At 45.7% G+C, this 22633-nt stretch overlaps 1 protein-coding gene across 1 annotated transcript in view; it reads left to right on the plus strand.

Moving 5' to 3' along the window:
• LOC142183602 (uncharacterized) overlaps positions 1–22633 on the plus strand; it is a 128986-nt gene that overhangs the window by 58705 nt on the left and 47648 nt on the right. Inside the window, exons 6-8 of the mRNA XM_075258764.1 lie at positions 3034–3125; positions 5903–6045; positions 20411–20493. Coding sequence (XP_075114865.1) covers positions 3034–3125; positions 5903–6045; positions 20411–20493 — 318 coding nt within the window. The remainder of the gene's footprint in view (positions 1–3033; positions 3126–5902; positions 6046–20410; positions 20494–22633) is intronic.

Consider the following 22633-nt stretch of genomic DNA (forward strand, 5'->3'; position numbering starts at 1 on the left):
AATTGTGGGTGCACGTAACCCCAATATATTCTTTGAATTACCAGTCAGAAACTGGCACTATATGGCAGTAGCAAGAAATGAGGGTATTTATAACCCCAATATATTCTTTGAATTCCCAGTCAGACAATGGCACTGTATACCAGTAGTAAAAATTGTGGGTGCACGTAACCCCAATATATTCTTTGAATTCCCAGTCAGACACTGGCACTATATGGCAGTAGCAAGAAATGAGGGTATTTGTATTCCCAATATATTCTTTGAATTCCCAGTCAGACAATGGCACTGTATACCAGTAGTAAAAATTGTGGGTGCACGTAACCCCAATATATTCTTTGAATTCCCAGTCAGACACTGGCACTATATGGCAGTAGCAAGAAATGAGGGTATTTGTATTCCCAATATATTCTTTGAATTCCCAGTCAGACAATGGCACTGTATACCAGTAGTAAAAATTGTGGGTGCACGTAACCCCAATATATTCTTTGAATTCCCAGTCAGACACTGGCACTATATGGCAGTAGCAAGAAATGAGGGTATTTGTATTCCCAATATATTCTTTGAATTCCCAGTCAGACAATGGCACTGTATACCAGTAGTAAAAATTGTGGGTGCACGTAACCCCAATATATTCTTTGAATTACCAGTCAGAAACTGGCACTATATGGCAGTAGCAAGAAATGAGGGTATTTATAACCCCAATATATTCTTTGAATTCCCAGTCAGACAATGGCACTGTATACCAGTAGTAAAAATTGTGGGTGCACGTAACCCCAATATATTCTTTGAATTCCCAGTCAGACACTGGCACTATATGGCAGTAGCAAGAAATGAGGGTATTTGTATTCCCAATATATTCTTTGAATTCCCAGTCAGACAATGGCACTGTATACCAGTAGTAAAAATTGTGGGTGCACGTAACCCCAATATATTCTTTGAATTCCCAGTCAGACACTGGCACTATATGGCAGTAGCAAGAAATGAGGGTATTTGTATTCCCAATATATTCTTTGAATTCCCAGTCAGACAATGGCACTGTATACCAGTAGTAAAAATTGTGGGTGTATATAGCCCCAATTCTATTGCTAGGGGACTTGCAGGGTATTTCTGGGGTGAAGGTGGGGGGGCACACCGTTGGAACGGGTATCGGGGTATATATCGGGTATACGGGAATACACTGACAGTGTATTCCATTCAGGATCCTGGGAAAGCTGGGTTGCGGCGATTGAGCCCGTCAGTGCCACGTTACACTGACAAGCTTCTCCCTGGAATTTAGCTCTTACAAGAGCTGTTGGTTGTCTTCTCCTTCCTATCCTAGCCTGTCCCTGCCTACCCAGAATCTAAGCCCTAGCTAGCTGGACGGAAACCTCCGTCCTCGGTGAATTGCAAGCTCAGAATGACGCGAACCTGGGCGGCGCTGTTCTTTTAAATTAGAGGTCACATGTTTTCGGCAGCCAATGGGTTTTGCCTACTTTTCTCAACGTCACCGGTGTCGTAGTTCCTGTCCCACCTACCCTGCGCTGTTATTGGAGCAAAAAAGGCGCCAGGGAAGGTGGGAGGGGAATCGAGTAATGGCGCACTTTACCACGCGGTGTTCGATTCGATTCGAACATGCCGAACAGCCTAATATCCGATCGAACATGAGTTCGATAGAACACTGTTCGCTCATCTCTATTTATAATAAATCTTTTAGAAAAAATATACAATTTTGAAAAATGTGAAAGTTTCAACCTATAAAAGCAGTCCTTTATTAATTTACAGTTAAGCTCTCTGTGTGTTTGGATGTTTGGATGTTTGTTCCTCAATCACGCCTAAAGGGGCGAATGAATTTACCTGAAATTTAACACATACATACCTTGGGTCCTGGATTGAATGACAGGCTACTTCGTATCCCCGTACTTCTCCGGGATTCATGTCCGCTGACGGTGATTGTCACTTCAGCGTTTGCTGAAGGACCTGAGATTACGTCATCCCAGGCCCTTCAGCCGCTCACCCCGTTCTCTGTGTGGGCGGAGCTATTGGGTGCACAGCAAACAAACCAACATGGCGTCGCTGTGCGCTCCGCAGCGGCCGGAACAGGCGTCTGTACTGTGTACCAGGGAGACGTGCAGGGCTCGCTACTGTGTACCATGGAGACTTGCATGAGACCTATTCTGCCGCAGCTAGGGAAAGGCTCGCCTGCGCCGATGTCTGGAAAGCCTGCTGTCCCGCACCTCCTGTGGCCTACAGAGTTTGCAGGTCAGGGATCTAGGAGGAAGGGTCCCTGTAGAGTGGGACAGGGTATGGGGGGTTGGAGAGGGGACCGGGGTCGCGGGGGGGCAAGGTTATGCAGGGGGTGCAAAGGGGACCGAGACCGGGATCGCAGGTGGGGGGTAGGGGGCCGGAGTCGCAGAGGAGGAAAGAGGGCCGAGGTTGTCGAGGAGGGGTGATGGAAAGGAGGCCCGGGGTTGCGGGAGGTGGTGGAAAGGGGCGAGGGGGGTTGGAAAAGGGACACAATGGGGGGGCCACAGCCTGTGCTGAAGGTGGGTCGTGCACAGCAGAAACCTGCCGCGGACGAAGTCATGGGTACTGCTGGTAAAGTGTATATATTTAATATTGAACAGTTTCTAAAAGTGCCTAATGTAAGAGGAAAGACACAGGGGCCGGACGAAAGAGATTGCATCAGATTGGAGACTTCTTATATTACACATTTAATACAGATGAAGAAAGAAAATGAGTATTTACAGAAATAAGGATAAGGAAGTAAAAAGACAGAAAGATACAGGTTACACACACAATTTCCTTAGATAAGTCCCCCAAAACATTAGTGTTTCCAATCAGTCAGTAGAACAAATTTAATGAATTTTAACTGACTTCTATGGGTGTAGATGTCATGTTATGTATTACATTGCAGCCAAACTTTTACCATGTAGGCCTAGCTTAAACGAAATGCACGAAAGTTTGATGTTATAAGTATGCTGTTTTATTAGTGAAATGTTTTACATTTTATTGTTTACATCTACTAACTAACAAATACAATTTCTTTTATATGTTTAGGATCAGAAAAATGATAAAAAATCTTACAGAGAACTAAGCAGATTTTTCACCGATCATAGCCGTGTATCCATTCAGCCTTATTTGCTTCCAGAGTAAGATGGTTTGGCATTTTATTCTAATTTTTGATTCAGATTTATATATCTAAAATATTATTTTAGTGTTTTGTGATCATTCAAAGGTTGATTTTTTTCCCAATAAATCAGAAACCTAAGCAAGACAAATAATATGTAAAATTACATGTAATAAAATAGGACGAAGGATTCCAAACCGAGGGCTGAATACCTAGACAAATGATAAAGGAGATTCTCTAGTATCTAGAAAACATGCGTAATGGACAAATAACCAACATCTGCACCTCAAGGCAAAAAATTGATGATATCCAGAACTGAACAACATAAATCAAAAAACATTGGAATCATCATCAGTAAAAAAAAACGTAATTTATTGAAGGTAATAAAAATAAAGACTTTAATAAGACAGAGTACACAGACATGAATAAATATACACGGGGACCAATGCTACCTGTCAAAGAACACATGTGGTAGGTAAGAATGTAGTATCGAAAAGATCAATAGCAATAGTGAGATCCAGTAGTAAAGGCTAGTAATGAACGTGACCATTAGCAGAGATAACAACATGCATATGTAGTAGTTAGAGATGAGCGAACAGTAAAATGTTCGAGATTCGATATTCGTTTCGAGTAGCCCCTCAATATTCGACTACTCGAATCGAATATCGAACCCTATTATAGTCTATGGGGGGAAAATGCTCGTTTCAGGGGTAGGCAACGTTCGATCAAATTATACTTACCAAGTCCACGAGTGAGGGTCGGGCTGGATCCTCCGAGAAGTCTTCTCCTTGCAGCGTCCCTGCGGCGTCTTCCGGCTCTTCATTCACTCTGCCAGGCATCGGGCCTGGGCAGAGCCGACTGTGCATGCCCGCACTACAAGCACTACAAGCAGACATGCGCAGTCGGCTCTGCCCAGGCCCGATGCCTGGCAGAGTGAATGAAGAGCCGGAAGACGCCGCGGGGAAGCTGCACGGAGAAGACTTCTAAAGGAAGGAGAAGAACCAGCGTTGATTGGCCAACTGTATAGCATTCGGCCAATCAATGCTGGTTCTGCATCGAACTTTTCCATTTGAATAGCGAGTGGTAGTCGATCGAGTACGAGTATTTCGAATACCGTAGTATTCGATCGAATACCTACTCGCTCATCTCTAGTAGTAGTATATAATGAAGTCATAGTCCACTGACGAAGCCTTTATGGTGAAACACGCGTCGGGGCGCATTCTCCTGTGGTATGTACTATTAATCATGGTTTAATATACCTTGGTTCATCCTTCATTCCAGTATGTATCCTGGGGCGTTTTTTACATATATCTTCATACAGAGTCTCTTTGCATTTACTCTTGTACACAAGCTGTCGCTATGACATTTGTACGTAGATGGGACCATTAGGTACATTAGGGTGCATTCACACTACGTGTGCCGGCATATACGGCAAGCTCTGCTCATGCCGAGCCTTACACGCGGGCACTTTCCATTCACTTCAATGGGACTGCTCGCAGTGAAAGAAGCAGCCTATTCATTTCTATGGGGAGCGCTCGTATGCCGGCTCCCATAGAAATGAATGGAGCTGCTTTATACGCCGCTTATTCTGAACGTGTTTTACGTTCAGAATAAGCTTCAGGAAACGTAGTGTGAATGAGCCCTTAAAATGAGGTCTCAGAAGAGTATGGAAATGTGATGGACAACTCGATCATATAGGAATACTGAACTTTTACTCACTAAGTAGAATAGAGACACATACCGTACACAAAAATATTTTATTCTCGAGTCTAGACTTCTTAGCATCAAGCCATCCAATAACTCATAATCTATTTAGATGAATTAAGTTCATAATTAAAAATAAGATATGTTTGTAATTATTTAGTATTAATTCTAATCACAAATATCCACAATGTGTAATCGTCATTGGACTTTGATTGTATTATACAGAACTATGCTAAAACTATAGGCAAGTGTGGAAAAATTCTGAAAAATAGGAGTATTAACAGTTTATTTTTCTCAATTAAGAAAGTGAAGTTAAGCACTTCCGCACTGTACGGTACTTCCTTGCGGTTTTTAGCAGCTGCAGGAAATCATGCGGCTGCTGAAATGGGGAGCCGGCTGTAACTACAGCCGGACCTCCCATAGAGAAGGCAGGGAAAGTTTATGTTATACAGCAGCTACTGGAAAATTTCAAAAATTAAAATGGTCGGAGATTTTGGGTGCAGTAGTTGCTGGGGAAGGAGAGGGGGTGTTTTGGTTGTCTGTCTGCCCCTTCACTGAGCTTGAGGACTGGGTTTTTTTCCCCCACTGAATATAGGGGATCTGCAGTGGTCCTGTACCGTCGGGAAGGGGTTAATAGGAGCCCTGCAGATCCCCTATATTCAGCCAGGCTGAATTCCAAGTGGGGGAAAAAAAAACAGTCCTCAAGCTCAGGGAAGGGGCAGATATCCTATATTCAGTAGACACAGGGATACCTAATGTGTTTGTGTTTCTCAGTCATTTTCTACTTTTATATGTATTCTAGGGAAAGGAGTGATTTAGAACTTTTATTTACACTATTATTTTCACTATTTTATGGGAGATTCTATACATTACTTTTGCGACTGGTCATAGACCCCCCTCCCCCCAAAAAAAATTTTTTTTTTTTTTTTTTGCTTGACTCGACTATAAGCCCCCCTCGGCTTATACTCGAGTCAAGCAAAAAAGAAAAAAAAAAAAAAAAAAAACAACTGTGCTGAAAAATTTGGCTTATACTCGAGTATATACAAATGCCTAAATTTTGTCCAGTATTGTACATTATTTATTGTTTATTTCCAGAAAAGATGATACTGAGGACTACCACTGCACTACAAGTTGTGTGATACATTTAAGGCATGGAGTCTCCTTCCAAGCTAAAGTGGAACACTTTAGTGAAGAGGAATTACAGAATCAGCTGTTTGAGTTGGTGTTTTTAGGAAAAGGTACAGTATTGTCAAGATTTTAAATATAATAGAAAGATTATTGCATACTGTAGTCTCCCTGATTTTTTTTTTTTATTTAGCCCAAAATAAAGGTAGAGGATCTTTTTGATGTTTTACTCTGAAATGAGTGAAAAAGACTAATTCAGTCTTGGTTCAGTCTCTTCTTGATAGATAGCATTGTAATAGAAAGAGAAAATCTAAAGAAATTCCCTGTTCATTATTGTGGTTATTTTTGGCTCATAGATGTTGTAAATTTCCTGTATCATATTAAGGATATGACTTCCTTGTAAAACTGAGAAAACTAATTTGGAAAGAACTGGTTTCAACCAGAAATGTCATTACATTTTAAAATAGTCATCAACACGTGTAACAAAAAGTAGAGGATGAGGATCACATGATCTGTGTGACCTAGTTTTACATTGTGATTTACTTTTTTTTTTTTTTTTTTACAAACGTGTCACTATTAGGGTATGTTCACACTGAGGTTTTTTGCACAAATTTTTGCAAAAATGGCTCCCATTGACTTCAATAGGAGCCGCTCACTTTTTTTTCTGCTAGCTAGTAGTGGAAAAAAGAAGCAACATGACTAGAGATGAGCGAACACTAAAATGTTCGAGGTTCGAAATTCGAATCGAACAGCCGCTCAATGTTCGTGTGTTCGAACGGGTTTCGAACCCCATTATAGTCTATGGGGAACATATACTCGTTAAGGGGGAAACCCAAATCCGTGTCTGGAGGGTCACCAAGTCCACTATGACACCCCAGGAAATGATGCCAACACCTCTGGAATGACACTGGGACAGCAGGGGAAGCATGTCTGGGGGCATCTAACACACCAAAGACCCTCTATTACCCCAACATCACAGCCTAACAACTACACACTTTACACATTCAAAAAAACCTCTATCAAAGTGGGAAAATACCTGGAAACCTTCTTTACTCCCCAAATGGATGGACACAAACCCCAATTTAAGCTCAACAAACAGTAACAACCACCCCTTTAAATCACGTTCCCCATGACAACCACGGATGGAATAGACAATGGGAAATCCAAAAGCCCTCACCCTTAACTGTCATTTTGAGTGTGTGTGTGTGATGTGGTAAGACCTTCCAAAATTCACTTTTCTAGCCCTTAACATGAGCCCTTCCAAACAAAGTTACAGGACCTTAAGCTGAGCTACCAGCAGAGATTGAGGCCCTTGGCATGAGTAGAGCCTTGCACCAGCAGTGTTTTTGGCACTTAGGGTGAGTTGAGCCTTGTACCAGCGTGTGTCCCTTAACATCAGGCGGGCCCTAAGTTCTGCGCTTTGCACAAAAGTTCCACATTAACTAGGCTGAATGGTACAAAGATTAGTAGGCCCGAGAACCAGGAACAGGTCTTGCAATGGCTGTCGGATAACGCTTAAAGCACATTGTCCACCAGCCAGTCAGCCTCTACCTCCTCTTACCCAACAGTCTTGTCCCCCTTCCACCCAAAATTCCCAATCTTCCCAGAACAATAACCCCAACTGTCCCTGCTCCCCAGAGCTGTTCTCCCTTCCTTTGACTGTACCGCAACCTGCCCCTCCATTTTGCGATTCCACGGACCTAACAGACGAGTATCTGTGTCCAGATGCTCAAACACTAGAGTCTCCTCCATCTCCGGTCGATTTGGTGGCGGATGACCAGCAACCCACCCTCATCGACGACGATGAGATGCAGTTGCTGTCAGGGCAGCCAGTTGACATGTGCATTGTGCAGGAGGAGGAGGCAAGACAGGAGTTGGAAGAGGAGGTGGTGGACGACGAGGACACCGACCCCACCTGGACAAGGCGGATGTCAAGCTGGGAAAGTAGTGTGGATGTTGAGGCAGGTGCAGCACCAAAAAGGGTAGCTAGAGGCAGAGGTCAACAGCTTTGCCGAAGCCAGGCCATACCCGGAATGTCCGAAGATGTTCACTTTTGTACCCAGCCCAGAAAAACTCCCCCATCAAGGGCACGTTTCTCGAAGGTGTAGAGCTTTTTCAAGGAATGCGCCGAGGACAAATATAGTGTCATCTACACAATTTGCCTCTCGAAATCGAGTAGGGGCCCTGAGAAGAGCAACCTGTCCACCACTTCAATGCACCGTCATTTGGAATCCAAGCACTGGAATCAGTGGCAGGCAGCAATGGCAGGACAAACGTCGCCCGCCGTTCATGCCACTGCCTCTGCTCACAGTGCTGGTGATGCACTCCAGAGGACGAGCCAGGACATCACTTCATCTGCCTCCGCCACTTTGTTGACTTCTCCCTCATCCTCTCCTGTTTCTGTCTTATCTCCTTCTCCTGCACCATCAAAGGCACCATCAGGCGCTTCTTTACAACAACCCACCATCTCTCAGACATTGGAGCGCCGGCAGAAATACACCGCTAACCACCCACCCACGCAAGCCTAGAACGCCAACATCGCTAAACTGCTGGCCCAGGAGATGTTGGCGTTCCGGCTTGTTGAAACTCCCGCCTTCCCGGACCTGATGGCAACTGTGGCACCTCACTATGCCGTCCCTAGCCGTCACAACTTCTCCCGGTGTGGCGTCCCCGCCTTGCACCAGCACGTGTCACTCAACATCAGGTGGGCTCTTAGTTCCGCGCTTTGCTGCAAGGTCCACTTGACCACCGACACTTGGACAAGTGCCTGTGGTCAGGGATGCTGCTTATCTTTAAGGACAGGCAGGGTGAATGTGGTGGAGTCTGGTCCCAGGGTGCAAACTGAGGTACCCTATCTCCTCTCCCAGGCCAAAATTCATGGCAGGAGTAGACTGAAACCCTACAACGCTGCAACCTCCACCCCAGCTACTAGCGGCAAACGCTAAAACACTGGTGTGGGGAGACGTCAGCAGGCGGTGCTGAAGCTCATCAGCTTGGGGGACAGACAGCACAGTGCCTCCGAGGTCAGGGATGCCATCCTGGCTGAGATGGCATTTTTTTTTCCCTGCTACACCTGGGGCCTGGCATTTTTACGCTTGTGATAATGGCTGGAACCTGGTAGCGGCTCTGGAGCTTGCCAGCCTCCAACACGTTCCATGTTTGGCCCACGTCTAACCTAGTGGTGCAACGTTTTTTTGAAAACATACCCAAATGTACCGAAGCTACTGTTGAAAATGCGGCGCTTCTGCGCCCACTTTTGCAAGTGTACAGGAGTCGCTGCTAGCCTAAAAACACTCTAGCAAGGCCTACATCTGTCCAAACACAAGCTGTTGTCCGTCATTCACACACGCTGAAACCTTACAATACCATATCTTGAGCAGGGTGTGTGAGCTGCACAGACCTTTGATGGAGTTCCATCTACAAAACCCAAGGGTTCCTCAAAGTCAGCTCCCAAAGTTTCTGCACCATGAGTTTCCAGGGGTGGCAGAGTTATGGCTAGGGGCAGAGGCATGGATAGGGATGATGTCTAGGGGCAAAAGCAGTGTGGATGTGGAGGCAAGCTAAGCAGCAAAAACTGGGGGTACAAGCTAAGGCATGGACTGGGGTGATGTCTAGGGGCAAAAGCAGTGTGGATGTGGAGGCAAGCTAAGCAGCAAAAACTGGGGGTACAAGCTAAGGCATGGACTGGGGTGATGTCTAGGGGCAAAAGCAGTGTGGATGTGGAGGCAAGCTAAGCAGGGAAAAAGGTGGCTAGAGGCAAAGGGATGTCCAGAGGCAGAAGACAGCTGCACGACAGAAGCTAGACCTGAGCCAGCAAGGCCCAAGATGCCCTCTTTTCTAGCTTCCTTAGAAAAATTCCCCCATCGAGGCCACGTTCCTCGCTGGGGGAGATAATTTCTAAATGTATAGGTCGAGGACAAACTGAGTGTGGTTTACACACTTTGCAATGCGACTCCCCATCTCCCAGGCCTTTCATTCCATGCTAAAGTACAACACAACCCACCCACATGCCCAAAGGCTTCAACGGCCTCATCTCAAAAATTCTGGCCCAGGAGATGTTGGGGTCCCGGCTTGTGGACACTCTGCCCTTTTTGGGCCTGCTGGCTACTGCGCCACCTCACTGTGCCGTCCACACCAGCACTTTTCCCCAAACATGAGGCGGTCCCTAAGTTCAGCGCTTTGCCCAAAAGTGCCACGTGACCAGCTATGAATGGACAAGTGCATGCGGACAGGGACGCTAACTTTTAATCTTGGCACAGTGGTTGAATGTACTTGAGGCATGGACCGGGTCGCAAAATGTGGTAGACTGACTTGTCTCCCCACACAACATTCCTGGGAGGAGGGCTGAAACACCACCCTCCTCCTCCGCTGTTAGATTGACCCCAGCTACGAGCTGGAAACGCTGCAACACTGGTGTGGGGAGACGTCAGCAGGCCGGGCTGAAGCTCATCAGCTTGGGGGATGGACAGCACACTGCCTCTGAGGTCAGGGATGCCATCCTGGATAAGATGGCAATTTGTTTATCCCCGCTGCCCCTGGGGCCAGGCTTTTTTGTCTTGTTGGAGGGCTCTGGAGCTTGCCAGCCTCCAACACGTTCCATGCCTGGCCCACGTGTTCAATCTAGTGGTGCAACGATTTTTAAAAACATACCCCAAATTAGCAGAGATAAGGGTGAAAGTGGGGCACTTGGACACCCACTTTCCCAAGTCTACAGTACCTGGAGCTAGCCGCAATACACTCCAGCAAGGCCTACATCTGCCTGAAGCACCTACTGTTGTGCGAGGTCACCACACGCTCAAACCCTAGATACCGTATGTTGAGCAGGGTGTGTGAGCAGCAGAGACCTTTGATGGAGTACCAGCTACAAAACCCAAGGGTTCCTCAGAGTCAGCTCCCTCACTTTCTGCACCATGAGTTTCCATGGGTGGCAGAGTTATGGCTAGAGGCACAGGCATGGATAGGGGTAATGTGTAGGGGCAAAAGCAGTGTGGATGTGGAGGCAAGCTAAGCATAAAAAACTGGGGGTAAAAGCAGAGGCATAAACTGGGGTGATGTTTAGGGGCTAAAGCAGTGTAGATGTGGAGGGAAGCTAATTCAACAAAAAAACAGGGTAGAAGCAGATGCATAAACTGGGGTGATGTTTAGGGGCGAAAGCAGTGTAGATGTGGAGGGAAGCTAAGCAGCAAAAACAGTGGGTAGAAGCAAAGGCATGCAAAACTCTACCCTGTTGGAAGACTTATTCCTAGGTCTGGAACACGTTAATGGCCCCCCTGGACAAATTACTGCCACTCAGGGGCCTAGTGTCACCAGGAGGGACAAGTATAGGCGCATGTTGTGGGAATACTTGGCCGACACCAGCTCTGTCCTCTCCGATCCCTCTGTGCTCTACAGCCTACACTTATTTTCTCATCTTTTTTTCTGCACTGCACATCTCTTGCCTACTTCCTTTGGGATCTTAGAAGTGGTGGTCCACTTCCACAGATGGTAACTTCAGTGCTGGAGTTGTCAATAGACAGTGTAACGGGAGTAGCTGAGGGATCGCTGTCTTAACCACTTTTTGGCACAAAATTAACTTCCAAAGCCAAATATGGTGCAAGTATATGATGCAAGGACACCTACACACCTATCTCTGACACATTGGGGAGTTCACCCTCATGCGCCCTTTTGGCCTGCACCATCATGCGCCTCTTCCCAGCCACTCCACATCTCCCAAGCTTTTCATTGCAGGCAGAAGTACAACACAACCCACCCCCATGCCCAAGCCTTTAACAGCCTCATCGATAAACTGCTGGCCCTGGAGATGTTGGTGTTTGTTTATGCTTCTGGATACCCAGGCCTTCCGTCAGCAGATGGCAGCTGGGGCACGTCCCTATGCTGGGCCTAGCCATTACTACTTCTCTTGGTGTGCTGTCCCTGCCTTGCGCCTGCATGTGTCCCATAACATCAGTCGGGCCCAGAGCTCTGCGCTTTTCTGCAAGGTCCACTTGACCACCGACACATGGACAAGCGCCTGTGGTCAGGGATGCTGCAGTGCTTATCTTTAATGACAGGCAGGGTGAATGTGGTGGAGTCTGGTCCCCGGGTGCAAACTGGGGTGGCCTATCTCCTCTCCCAGGCCAAAATTCATGGCAGGAGTAGACTGAAACCCTACGATGCTGCAACCTCCACCCCAGCTACTAGCGGCAAACGCTGTAAAACTGGTGTGGGGAGATGTCAGCAGGCCGTGCTGAAACTGATCAGCTTGGGGGACAGACAGCACAGTGCCTCCGAGGACAGGGATGCCATCCTGGCTGAGATGGCATTTTTTTTTCCCTGCTACACCTGGGGCCTGGCATTTTTGCACCTGTGATAATGGCTGGAACCTGGTAGCAGATCTGGAGCTTGCCAGACTCAAACACGATCCACTCATGGCCCACGTTTTTCAACTTGTTGGTGCCATGTTTCTTTGAAACCTACACCATTGTGCATGATATACAGGTCAAAGTGGGGCCATTTTCGTAAGTGAGAACTAGCCTCTGCTAGGCAGAAAACATTCAGAGCACACTCCTCTCATCTTCGCACCGTTGGCTGGCGGAGGAAGACGAGGGGGTTGGAGTGGCATCTGATGTCCCTGTCCCACACGAGGCTAGAGGGTGCACTTCAGTGCATCCCATTGCTTCACCACAAATGGTGTGAAGGGGAGTGGAAAATGGAGGAAATGGAGAGTGACCCTTACAGTTGGGGCCAGCAAAGGCATGCCAAGTAACACACTGGCACACATGGCTGACTTCATCTTGGGTTGCTTTTCAACACATATTTCACATCATGAAGAACAAATAATACTGGATTTTTACAAGCCTCGAATCCCGGTCTAGGTCTAATCTCTGTTCCTTTCTTATATTAGGGGAGAGGGAAAAAAAAATTACTTCAGTGATACGTTTAGCGTACATAGACTGACTATTAATGTGTATCCCACTTAGTGTTGTTAGGGTTACACACCGTCACAACCTGGCTAAAGCTTCTATAGCTGTTAATAAAGTCAACATAACTTTACGGTATCCAAAAAGACAGCTGGTACCGACAGAGAGCAAGACAAATGTCAACCAAAGCTGTGAGCTCTGAACACCCACAGTGACTTTGGCGTCATCATCATTATAAGGGAGCGGGTGGTAATAAATAACTTGGCAGTGCCTAAAACCCAAAAAGCTTATACAACATATTTACATTAAGATACACAAATGACACTTTTTAGTAGCATGTCATGAGACAAGCTGATAAGATCTTCCTTTGTGCAGTGCTATTTGAAAGTTAAACGCTGCCTTTATTTTAATTCTGGAGAAGGTGCAGACATTAGATTTAGAACATGTTGTCTTCATTGTCCAAATCCTCTATATAGGTAATGTGTTTTTCGGGCCGAGCTGACTGGGAACGAGCTGGTGCAGCACTGACAACCTGGGTGAATATGGCAAGAGCCTGAGATGTAGGGTGAATGAATCCCCAAATTATTTGGGGAATTTCCACTCAGAAACTGGCACTATATACCAGTAGCAAAAATTGTGGGTGCACGTAACCCCAATATATTCTTTGAATTCCCAGTCAGACAATGGCACTATATGGCAGTAGGAAGAAATGAGGGTATTTGTAACCACAATATATTCTTTCAATTCCCAGTCAGACAATAACACTATATGGCAGTAGCAAGAAATGAGGGAATTTGTAAACCCAATATATTCTTTGAATTCCCAGACAGACAATGGCACTATATGGCAATAGCAAGAAATGAGGGTATTTGTAACCCCAATATATTCTTTGAATTCCCAGTCAGACAATGGCACTATATGGCAGTAGCAAAAATAGTGGGTGTATATAGCCCCAATTCTATTGCTAGGGGACTTGCAGGGTATTTCTGAGGTGAAGATGGGGGGGGGGCACACTGTTGGAACGGGGATTTGGGGTGTATATATGGGGTATACGGGAATACACTGTCAGTGTATTGCATTCAGGATCCTGGGAAAGCTGGGTTGCGGCGATTGAGCCCGTCAGTGCCACGTTACACTGACAAGCTTCTCCCTGGAATTGAAGTTATATGTAAGCCCAATATATTCTTTGAATTCCCAGTCAGACAATGGCACTATATGGCAGTAGCAAAAATAGTGGGTGTATATAGCCCCAATTCTATTGCTAGGGGACTTGCAGGGTATTTCTGAGGTGAAGGTGGGGGGGCACACCGTTGGAACGGGGATTTGGGGTGTATATATGGGGTATACGGGAATACACTGTCAGTGTATTCCATTCAGGATCCTGGGAAAGCTGGGTTGCGGCGATTGAGCCCGTCAGTGCCACGTTACACTGACAAGCTTCTCCCTGGAATTTAGCTCTTATAGAGCTGTTGGTTGTCTTCTCCTTCCTATCCTAGCCTGTCCCTGCCTACCCAGAATCTAAGCCCTAGCTAACTGGACGGAAACCTCCGTCCCCGGTGAATTGCAAGCTCAGAATGACGCGAACCTGGGCGTCGCTGTTCTTTTAAATTAGAGGTCACATGTTTTCGGCAGCCAATGGGTTTTGCCTACTTTTTTCAACGTCACCGGTGTCGTAGTTCCTGTCCCACCTACCCTGCGCTGTTATTGGAGCAAAAAAGGCGCCAGGGAAGGTGGGAGGGGAATCGAGTAATGGCGCACTTTACCACGCGGTGTTCGATTCGATTTGAACATGCCGAACAGCCTAATATCCGATCGAACATGAGTTCGATAGAACACTGTTCGCTCATCTCTAAACATGACCTATCTTGCCGCGGATTGTGCGGCTTGAGACATGCTCCTGTTTGGGCCCTTTCATTCACGACGGAATGTCGATGCACAGTATCGGCATCTCGCCATGGCTAGCCGCACCAAAAAAACACACGGTGGAAAACTTTTCTGCCATGTGAACAAGCCCTAATATAATCAGTTCAATAAAATTATTTGTAGAAAATAGGGCAGGAAACAGGTTAACCCCTTAAGGACACAGCCTAAAACTATTTTAAAGGGGTTGTCCAGGCAAAAATGGACAACCCTTTTAATGTATAAATCATCTGGGGGAATAAAAAATAAAGCATATTCACCTGTCGTTGTTCCGGTATCCTCCTGCAGGTCCCAGATATTCTGCTTTGGTGGCGTTTCACGGGTCTCTTCTAGAATTGTGCTGTTTGACCTCAGCATTCACGTGATCACTGAAGCCAATCAGTGGCCTCAGGAAGAGGCCCCATGATGTCACAAGTAATGACATTGCAGGCCCTTTGCTGTGGCCAATCAGCTGCTTCAGCAGAACTCCAGAAGATGCCGCTGGAGCAGAATAATTGGGATGCATGGGAGGACACTGGAGCAATGGGGACAAGTGAGTATGCATTTTTTTTTTCACTGCCCCAACTGATTTAAATGTTAAAAGGGTTGTCCACTTTTGCCTGGATGACCTCTTTAAGGCCTCAGTTTTTAAATAATGAAAAGTGGTGATACCTTTGAGACACTTTAATTTTTAATGGGATCCTATCACTCAGACACAATTTTTTCTAGGTACCACATCGGAATAGCCTTAAAGGGGTTGTCCCATCTCAAAGATCCTATCTATACTGCTAGTTTATGTGGATTTAAGACTTTTCCTAAATACATTGCTTTATCAAAACTGTTTGTTTGGCCGCTATCTTAATTTATTCACTTCATTGTTAACACTGTATCTCCATAACCACCTGAGCTTATCTCCTCAGTTGACAAGTGACGTAGCTGCCTGCTCTCAGGGGGGGAGTGAGGGAGGGGTTGAGTGCTAGGAACAGCTCTGAGCTGTTTATGTCTCTGCCACAGACAAGTGACATAGCTCCCTGCTCTCAGATAGGGGAGGGGGGAGGTGCTCCGGGATTTCTAAGCTCTTTACCTTCGGTTCTTCCACTTATCAGTCGTTTAATTGAATTTAGCTTATAAGGGCTTATAATGTATGTAACAGCGGGCCCCAGCACTGTTTGAGCACTGGAGCCCGCCTCCAGTGCTGTGAGAGAGCTAATTTGCATACCGAGAAGAACCGGGATTGTAGGCGAACGGCGGCGCGGAGAAGATGAAAGGTAGGAGACGAATAGCCTTTCTTAAGGCTATTCTGACGTGGTACCTAGAAAAAATTATGTGATAGGATCCCTTTAACAAAGTTGTTCTGAGAAAAATTTTTCATGACTTATTGTGCTTCATGTTAGTGGCAAATTTTGGGCAATAGGTTTGGTGTATAATTATAAAAAATATGAAATTTGTTGAAAATTTGGGAAAAAAATGCAGTTTTCAAACATTGAAATTACATGCCCTTCATATATATATAGTCATAATGCCCTAATTACTTAAATATAATTTATCATATCTACTTTATTTTGGTATCAATCTTTGATCATCCTTTAATTTACTTCAGCTATTATAAGGCTTAGGGGTATTCACACGGAGTAACGCTGGGCGTGTATCACAGCCGTACACGCCGGTGCTACGGCAGGCTGCCGAACACTTCCCATTCACTTCAATGGGAGCGCTCGTAACAGTGGAGTTACGAGCGCTCCCATTGAAATGAATGGGAAGTGTTTGGCAGCCTGCCGTAGCACCGGCGTGTACGACTGTGATACACGCCCGGCGTTACTCCGTGTGAATGCTCCCTTACAAAGCAAACAGCAATTTTCCATATTTTTAAGAACACTTACAAAACCTATTTTTCAAGGAACCAATTAAGTTCTGTTGGGGCTTTGAAATGCCTCTGTAATAGAAACCCCCATAAATCACCCCATTTTCAAAACTACACTCCTGAAATAATTCAAGACAGCATTTAGGCTAGGTTCACACTTGCTCTGGGCTCTCTGTCAATCGGATCCACAGTTTTTATACTGAAACCAAAGGAGCATTTGTCTGCTAACTATCAGCAGATTCTTCAGAAGACTCCGACGCAGATGTGAACATAGCCATAGTAAGGTTTTTTTTAACACATTCAGTGTTTCACAGGAATTAAATCAAAATGGAGGTGAAATTTACACATTTCAATTTCTGTCACCAATACATTCATTAAGCCCTAGAATTTACACTTTTACAATGGGTTAAAGGAGAAAATGCATCACATAAACTGTTATACAATTTCTCCTGAACATGAAATCATCCCACCACGAGTGAATGTAAACTGATGTATGGGCACACAGCAAGAAGCAGAAGGGAAGGAGCACTACAGGTATTTTGGAGGGCAGATTTTACTAGAATTATTTTCAGGTGCCATGTTGCACTTGCAGAGCCTCAGGTTGCAGGTACCAGAAAAGTACAACTCCTCCCCCTCTTCTAGAATGGCAACACTTTGGCCTTTGGCAAAGGACAGATTTTGCTGGAATAGTTTTCAGGCACCATGTCCTATTTGCAGGGCCCTCAAGGTGCCAAAACAGTAGAAACCCCCAAAGTGTCGCCCAGTTTGGAAACTAAACACTTCAAGGAATTTATCAATGGGTGTAGTTAGTACTTTGACTTTACAAGTGTTTCACAGTATTAGGCTGGGAAAATTGAAAACAAAACTTTTTCCTATAATGTCCTTATTTTATGCATTTCCACAAGGGGTTAAAGGAGAAAATGCATTTAAAATTTGTTGAGCAATTTCTCCCAACTATGGCACAGTAGGGTATATAACGGACGGAGCGCTATTGAGCTTTTGGAGGGTAGATTTTTGCTGGAATCTCTTACAAGCATCATGTCGCATTTTTAGAACCATGAAAAAAGTACTCGGCCATGAAAAAAGTACTTTGCATGGTTCAGTTATGTAAACATGCCGTAAGGCTGATGACACGCATCATGTTCATGGCACCTCTGGTGGCCAATGGAAAAATAATGTTGTGGATATAGTTGAATCTTTAGTTGGCCACTGTGGGTAGGAGGGGCTTTGAATGTGCTCTTCTCTCTAATAGTGTTAAACACAGTTTTCACCTTTATTGACAGATTTTCCCGTCATAGTTCCAGCCACACCATCCCGGTACTGCCAGTTTTCCATGTCAGGAAGTGCCAGATAAGAAAGTATTATTTTTAATGCAGCCCCAGCCATGTTCTTTAAACTCTCTGACTTACAGTCAAATCCTGAACAGAGAGGGACAATAATGAGAACAAAGTGTTGCAATACTATGGATGACAGTTGACAGGATGGAGGAGCAGGGCCACAGGGCCCAGTGGAATTGGGGTTCATCTGTAATCTCAAAAATTTGTCAACCATTGGAACCAGATTTAGGAAAAGAAAATATAATATGAAATAGTTTCCATTTGTCTTTCTTTATAATTTATACCTTGGGTATAGGTAGTGAGTAGAGATGAGCGAGTAGTGTTCGATCGAGTAGGTGTTCGATCAAATACTACGGTATTTGAAATACTCGTACTCGATCGAACACTACTAGCTGCTCGAAGTTTAAGGTTCGATGCAGAACCAGCGTTGATTGGCAGAATACTATACATTCTGCCAATCAATGCTGGTTCTTCTCTAACCTTTAGAAGTCTTCTCCGTGCAGCGTCCCCGCGGCGTCTTCCGGCTGGAATTCACTCTGCCTAGGCATATGTCATGACCTGATCGCGTGCGTGTGTTGGTGTATGTTTCTGTCGGGGATTCGATCCGGGCTTCTGTGATCTGCTGGTGGGTTCCCTACCATTGAGCCATCAGTGTGTACATGGTGTTCTGGTCTTCTGAACACACTTGGGGTTATAACTGTAACCTCAGGTGTTATGTATTGCCATTATCCTATGGAAGGAGGCTGGGGCCTTTATTAGGCAGAGGGCTGTCTCCACCAGTTGCCGGTTTTCATGGTCCCAACTTAGAATTCTTGGGAGGAGGAGGAGGAGGAGGAGGAGGAGGAGGAGGAGGAGGAGGAGGAGGAGGAGGAGGAGGAGGAGGAGGAGGAGGAGGAGGAGGAGGAGGAGGAGGAGGAGGAGGAGGAGGAGGAGGAGGAGGAGGAGGAGGAGGAGGAGGAGGAGGAGGAGGAGGAGGAGGAGGAGGAGGAGGAGGAGGAGGAGGAGGAGGAGGAGGAGGAGGAGGAGGAGGAGGAGGAGGAGGAGGAGGAGGAGGAGGAGGAGGAGGAGGAGGAGGAGGAGGAGGAGGAGGAGGAGGAGGAGGAGGAGGAGGAGGAGGAGGAGGAGGAGGAGGAGGAGGAGGAGGAGGAGGAGGAGGAGGAGGAGGAGGAGGAGGAGGAGGAGGAGGAGGAGGAGGAGGAGGAGGAGGAGGAGGAGGAGGAGGAGGAGGAGGAGGAGGAGGAGGAGGAGGAGGAGGAGGAGGAGGAGGAGGAGGAGGAGGAGGAGGAGGAGGAGGAGGAGGAGGAGGAGGAGGAGGAGGAGGAGGAGGAGGAGGAGGAGGAGGAGGAGGAGGAGGAGGAGGAGGAGGAGGAGGAGGAGGAGGAGGAGGAGGAGGAGGAGGAGGAGGAGGAGGAGGAGGAGGAGGAGGAGGAGGAGGAGGAGGAGGAGGAGGAGGAGGAGGAGGAGGAGGAGGAGGAGGAGGAGGAGGAGTGTTCTGCTTGTGCTTACAGACTAGAAAGGAGTTTGAGTGTTGTTTGTGTGTGAGTTGGTTTTTCCCTCCACACTTCTACTCTGCCCTGTCCTTCACGTCTGTTTGTTTGGCACTGTCTGGTTGTTTGAGGTGGGTTCCAGTTTATTTTACCCCAGTCTCGTGTTTACCCTTTCCTCACCTCTCCACTGTCCCTCTCCTCATTCCTCTTGTTTTGTACTTTGTTGTGCTGCGTGTCAGTTGTCCAGCACCTCCCGTCCTGTTTGTTTGTCTGCAGCTGCACCTTTATTTCTGCAGGGGTCACCACCCTAGAATCCCCAGTTCCTAGCTTCTTGCAGCTCTTGCCCTGTCTGTCTGTCAGGTCTTCGTGCTAGAGAGCCAGGAGTCGTCGGGGCCAAGGTTAGCTTGGAGACAGCTGACCACCACCCGTAGGCAGGGCCTAGCTAGCCACCGTAGTGCCAGGGATAGTCTCCTTAGCGGTGCAATCTGCAGCCTGGAATCTGTGTCTGGACTCTGACACGAACGTGACAGCAGAGCCGACTGCGAATGCGTGGGCATGCCCTCGCATGCGCAGTTGGCTCTGCTCAGGCGTTGGGCCGGGCAGAGCCGACCGCGCATGCGCAGTCGGTTCTGTCTAGGCCCCGATGCCTAGGCAGAGTGAATTCCAGCCGGAAGACGCCACGGGGGTGCTGCGCCGGGAGAAGACTTCAAGGGGAATCCAGCCCAACCGTCACTCGTGGACTTGGTAAGTATAATTGTATTGAATTTTGCGTACCCCTGAAACGAGCATTTCCCCCCCATAGACTATAATGGGGTTCGAAATCCATTCGAACAGCCAAACAGTGTGCGGCTGTTCGAATCGGATTTCGAACCTCGGACATTTTAGTGTTCGCTCATCTCTAGTAGTGAGTGTTTTGCCAGAACTATGGTAATAGAACTAATCCTTAAAAGTCATTATGTTTTATGGGATGTTAATAAAACTTTTTACCAATTCAGAAGCATCCAAAGACAAAGGGAAGACCCACCGGAAATCACTAAAGAAAAGATTTGCAGTTTTGACCAAAAATAAACTACAAAAGGTATTTTCTCTTGATTAAAATTTAACCGAAAAAAATCTATATTTCAAGGTGTTTTCCAGAGTTCTTGTAATCTTTGGACAGTTCATTAGTATCACATTATTGGGATTCTAACACTTAGCAATCCCACAATCAGCTGTTATAAGATACCACAGTACTTGGATGTGCACTGCAGCCACTTCATTCCCAGCACAGTGCCATACAACGTATAGCGGTTTATGTTAGATTAATCTCTGTGGACCCAATGACAGAGAGCCTGTCCGCTAGAAAAGTGGTTACCCGTGGGCCCCCGCGGAGCCCGTACACTACAAAGATTCCAACACAGATGTGAACCTAGCCTCCTCTTGATATATGAGCTACTGACCTACCAATTGGCCATGTAGATGAATGTGACGTAATAGCCGCAATATCAGATTCATGCAAATGCTTCAAACAGCTGATCGGTAGGATTGTTAGGATGATCCCATGGATAAGGCAACAATATTCTAGTCCTGGAAAACTCCTTTTTATCACACACAATATATTGATAATCTATTGAATCTTAAAGTGTACTATCGGTAGCCGGGCTCATGCCTTAAACTAAGTTCCTATTTGCATATCAAGAAAGTGGGTACTGGGGAGGGAGGATATTAGTTGCCATGTCTCTACGTCTAGATATTATTTGAGCCTCTTGATGCATCTAAAGTATATAAATATAAGTTGGGGAGTTGATTCAATAATGTACACAATTTATTATCTACACTTAACTGATCTTCATTTTTGTTAAAGGGATTGTATTAAATCATTTACCTGGTCCTGGGGATACTTTTGATGGACCAGGGGTTGTGCCATCACTGACGAGCAAGTGGATAACAATGTATAGAACTTGTGACTTTCAGGCTCCATATCTCACCATCCACTACAGCTTCCAATGTGAGACTACCGTCATTTCATAGACAGTCCTCTTGGTAATCTCATACATAAACTTAACTTCCTACTATTTAGCAAATGATTAGTTATGCAGATTCTTGTCATGTAACCACATTGTTACTGTTTTGCTCCTAAAAAATCTAAATTGTAATTTTTATTGTTTTGTTAGTATTTTGTAACTCCACTTTTGGAACTCAACACTGCCTGAATCCTTCTGGGCATGCTCTCGATCAGATTCAAGCATGTCTCCACTGAAATCCGATCCTAGGTCTCTTCTACATGTTCCCAATGTTGGGGCATACTGGTCGACTCACTTGGGTACGAATACAGCTTTTTCTTCAACTCTAACCACAAGTGATTGGGTTAAGGTCTGAGGGCTGTGGCGGGAAATCCATCACCTCTACTCCATTATCTTTGAACCATTTCTTTGCTAATCTCAATGTATGCTTCAGGTTGTTGTACTGCTGGACCACTATGTCGTCCTTTTCATACCCACAGTACTTGAGCAACTTGTCTTGTGAGATACATATAGCTCGAGATCACCATTGATCCCGGTCGAGAATCCCAGTCTTTTGGCTGTGAAAGAACGCCATATCATTAGGCTTTCTCCACCAAACTTGACAATTTTTTCAATTTTTCTATCTGTTAGCCTCCATTTACCTTCTTTCTTTCAGACCCCTTTGACTTTCGTCTTATCGTTCCAAATCTTCTATTGTCCACTTTGCATATTTTTTTTGCAAACTTAAATCGACACTTCTTATGATGATATTGAAGTTGAGGCTTCTTCACCTTTTTTTGGGCCACCATTCCAGACTATTGTAATGCACATCATACGGTGTTTACATGGATGTCTGTGATCTCACTATTACAAAGCATAAGAGACGTGTTTGTTACACCACAACTGATGGACCTTGTGATGAGACTTGTTGACTCTGATATTTTGCCTGGACGTCTACCTCTTGGCTTTTGAACGGATGGACAGACTTCATTTCGTATTCTTCCGACTGTCATGGCACTCACATGATGCAGTTTGTCTATTTTCTTGGCCGAGAGACCGCTATCAATGAGCTGGATTATGCCGTTTCTGTTTTCTTGGTAAATCGTCTTCACGGATAATCTTCGAAAAAAGAAGTAAAACCGTAATAATGAAGTTATATGACAAGAATCTGCATAATTATTCATATGCTAAATAGTTGTGAGAGAAATTTATGTAGGAGATAGCCAAGATGATTGT

This window comes from Leptodactylus fuscus, chromosome 1 (genome assembly GCF_031893055.1).
Source record: "Leptodactylus fuscus isolate aLepFus1 chromosome 1, aLepFus1.hap2, whole genome shotgun sequence".
Classification (NCBI taxonomy): Eukaryota; Metazoa; Chordata; class Amphibia; order Anura; family Leptodactylidae; genus Leptodactylus; species Leptodactylus fuscus.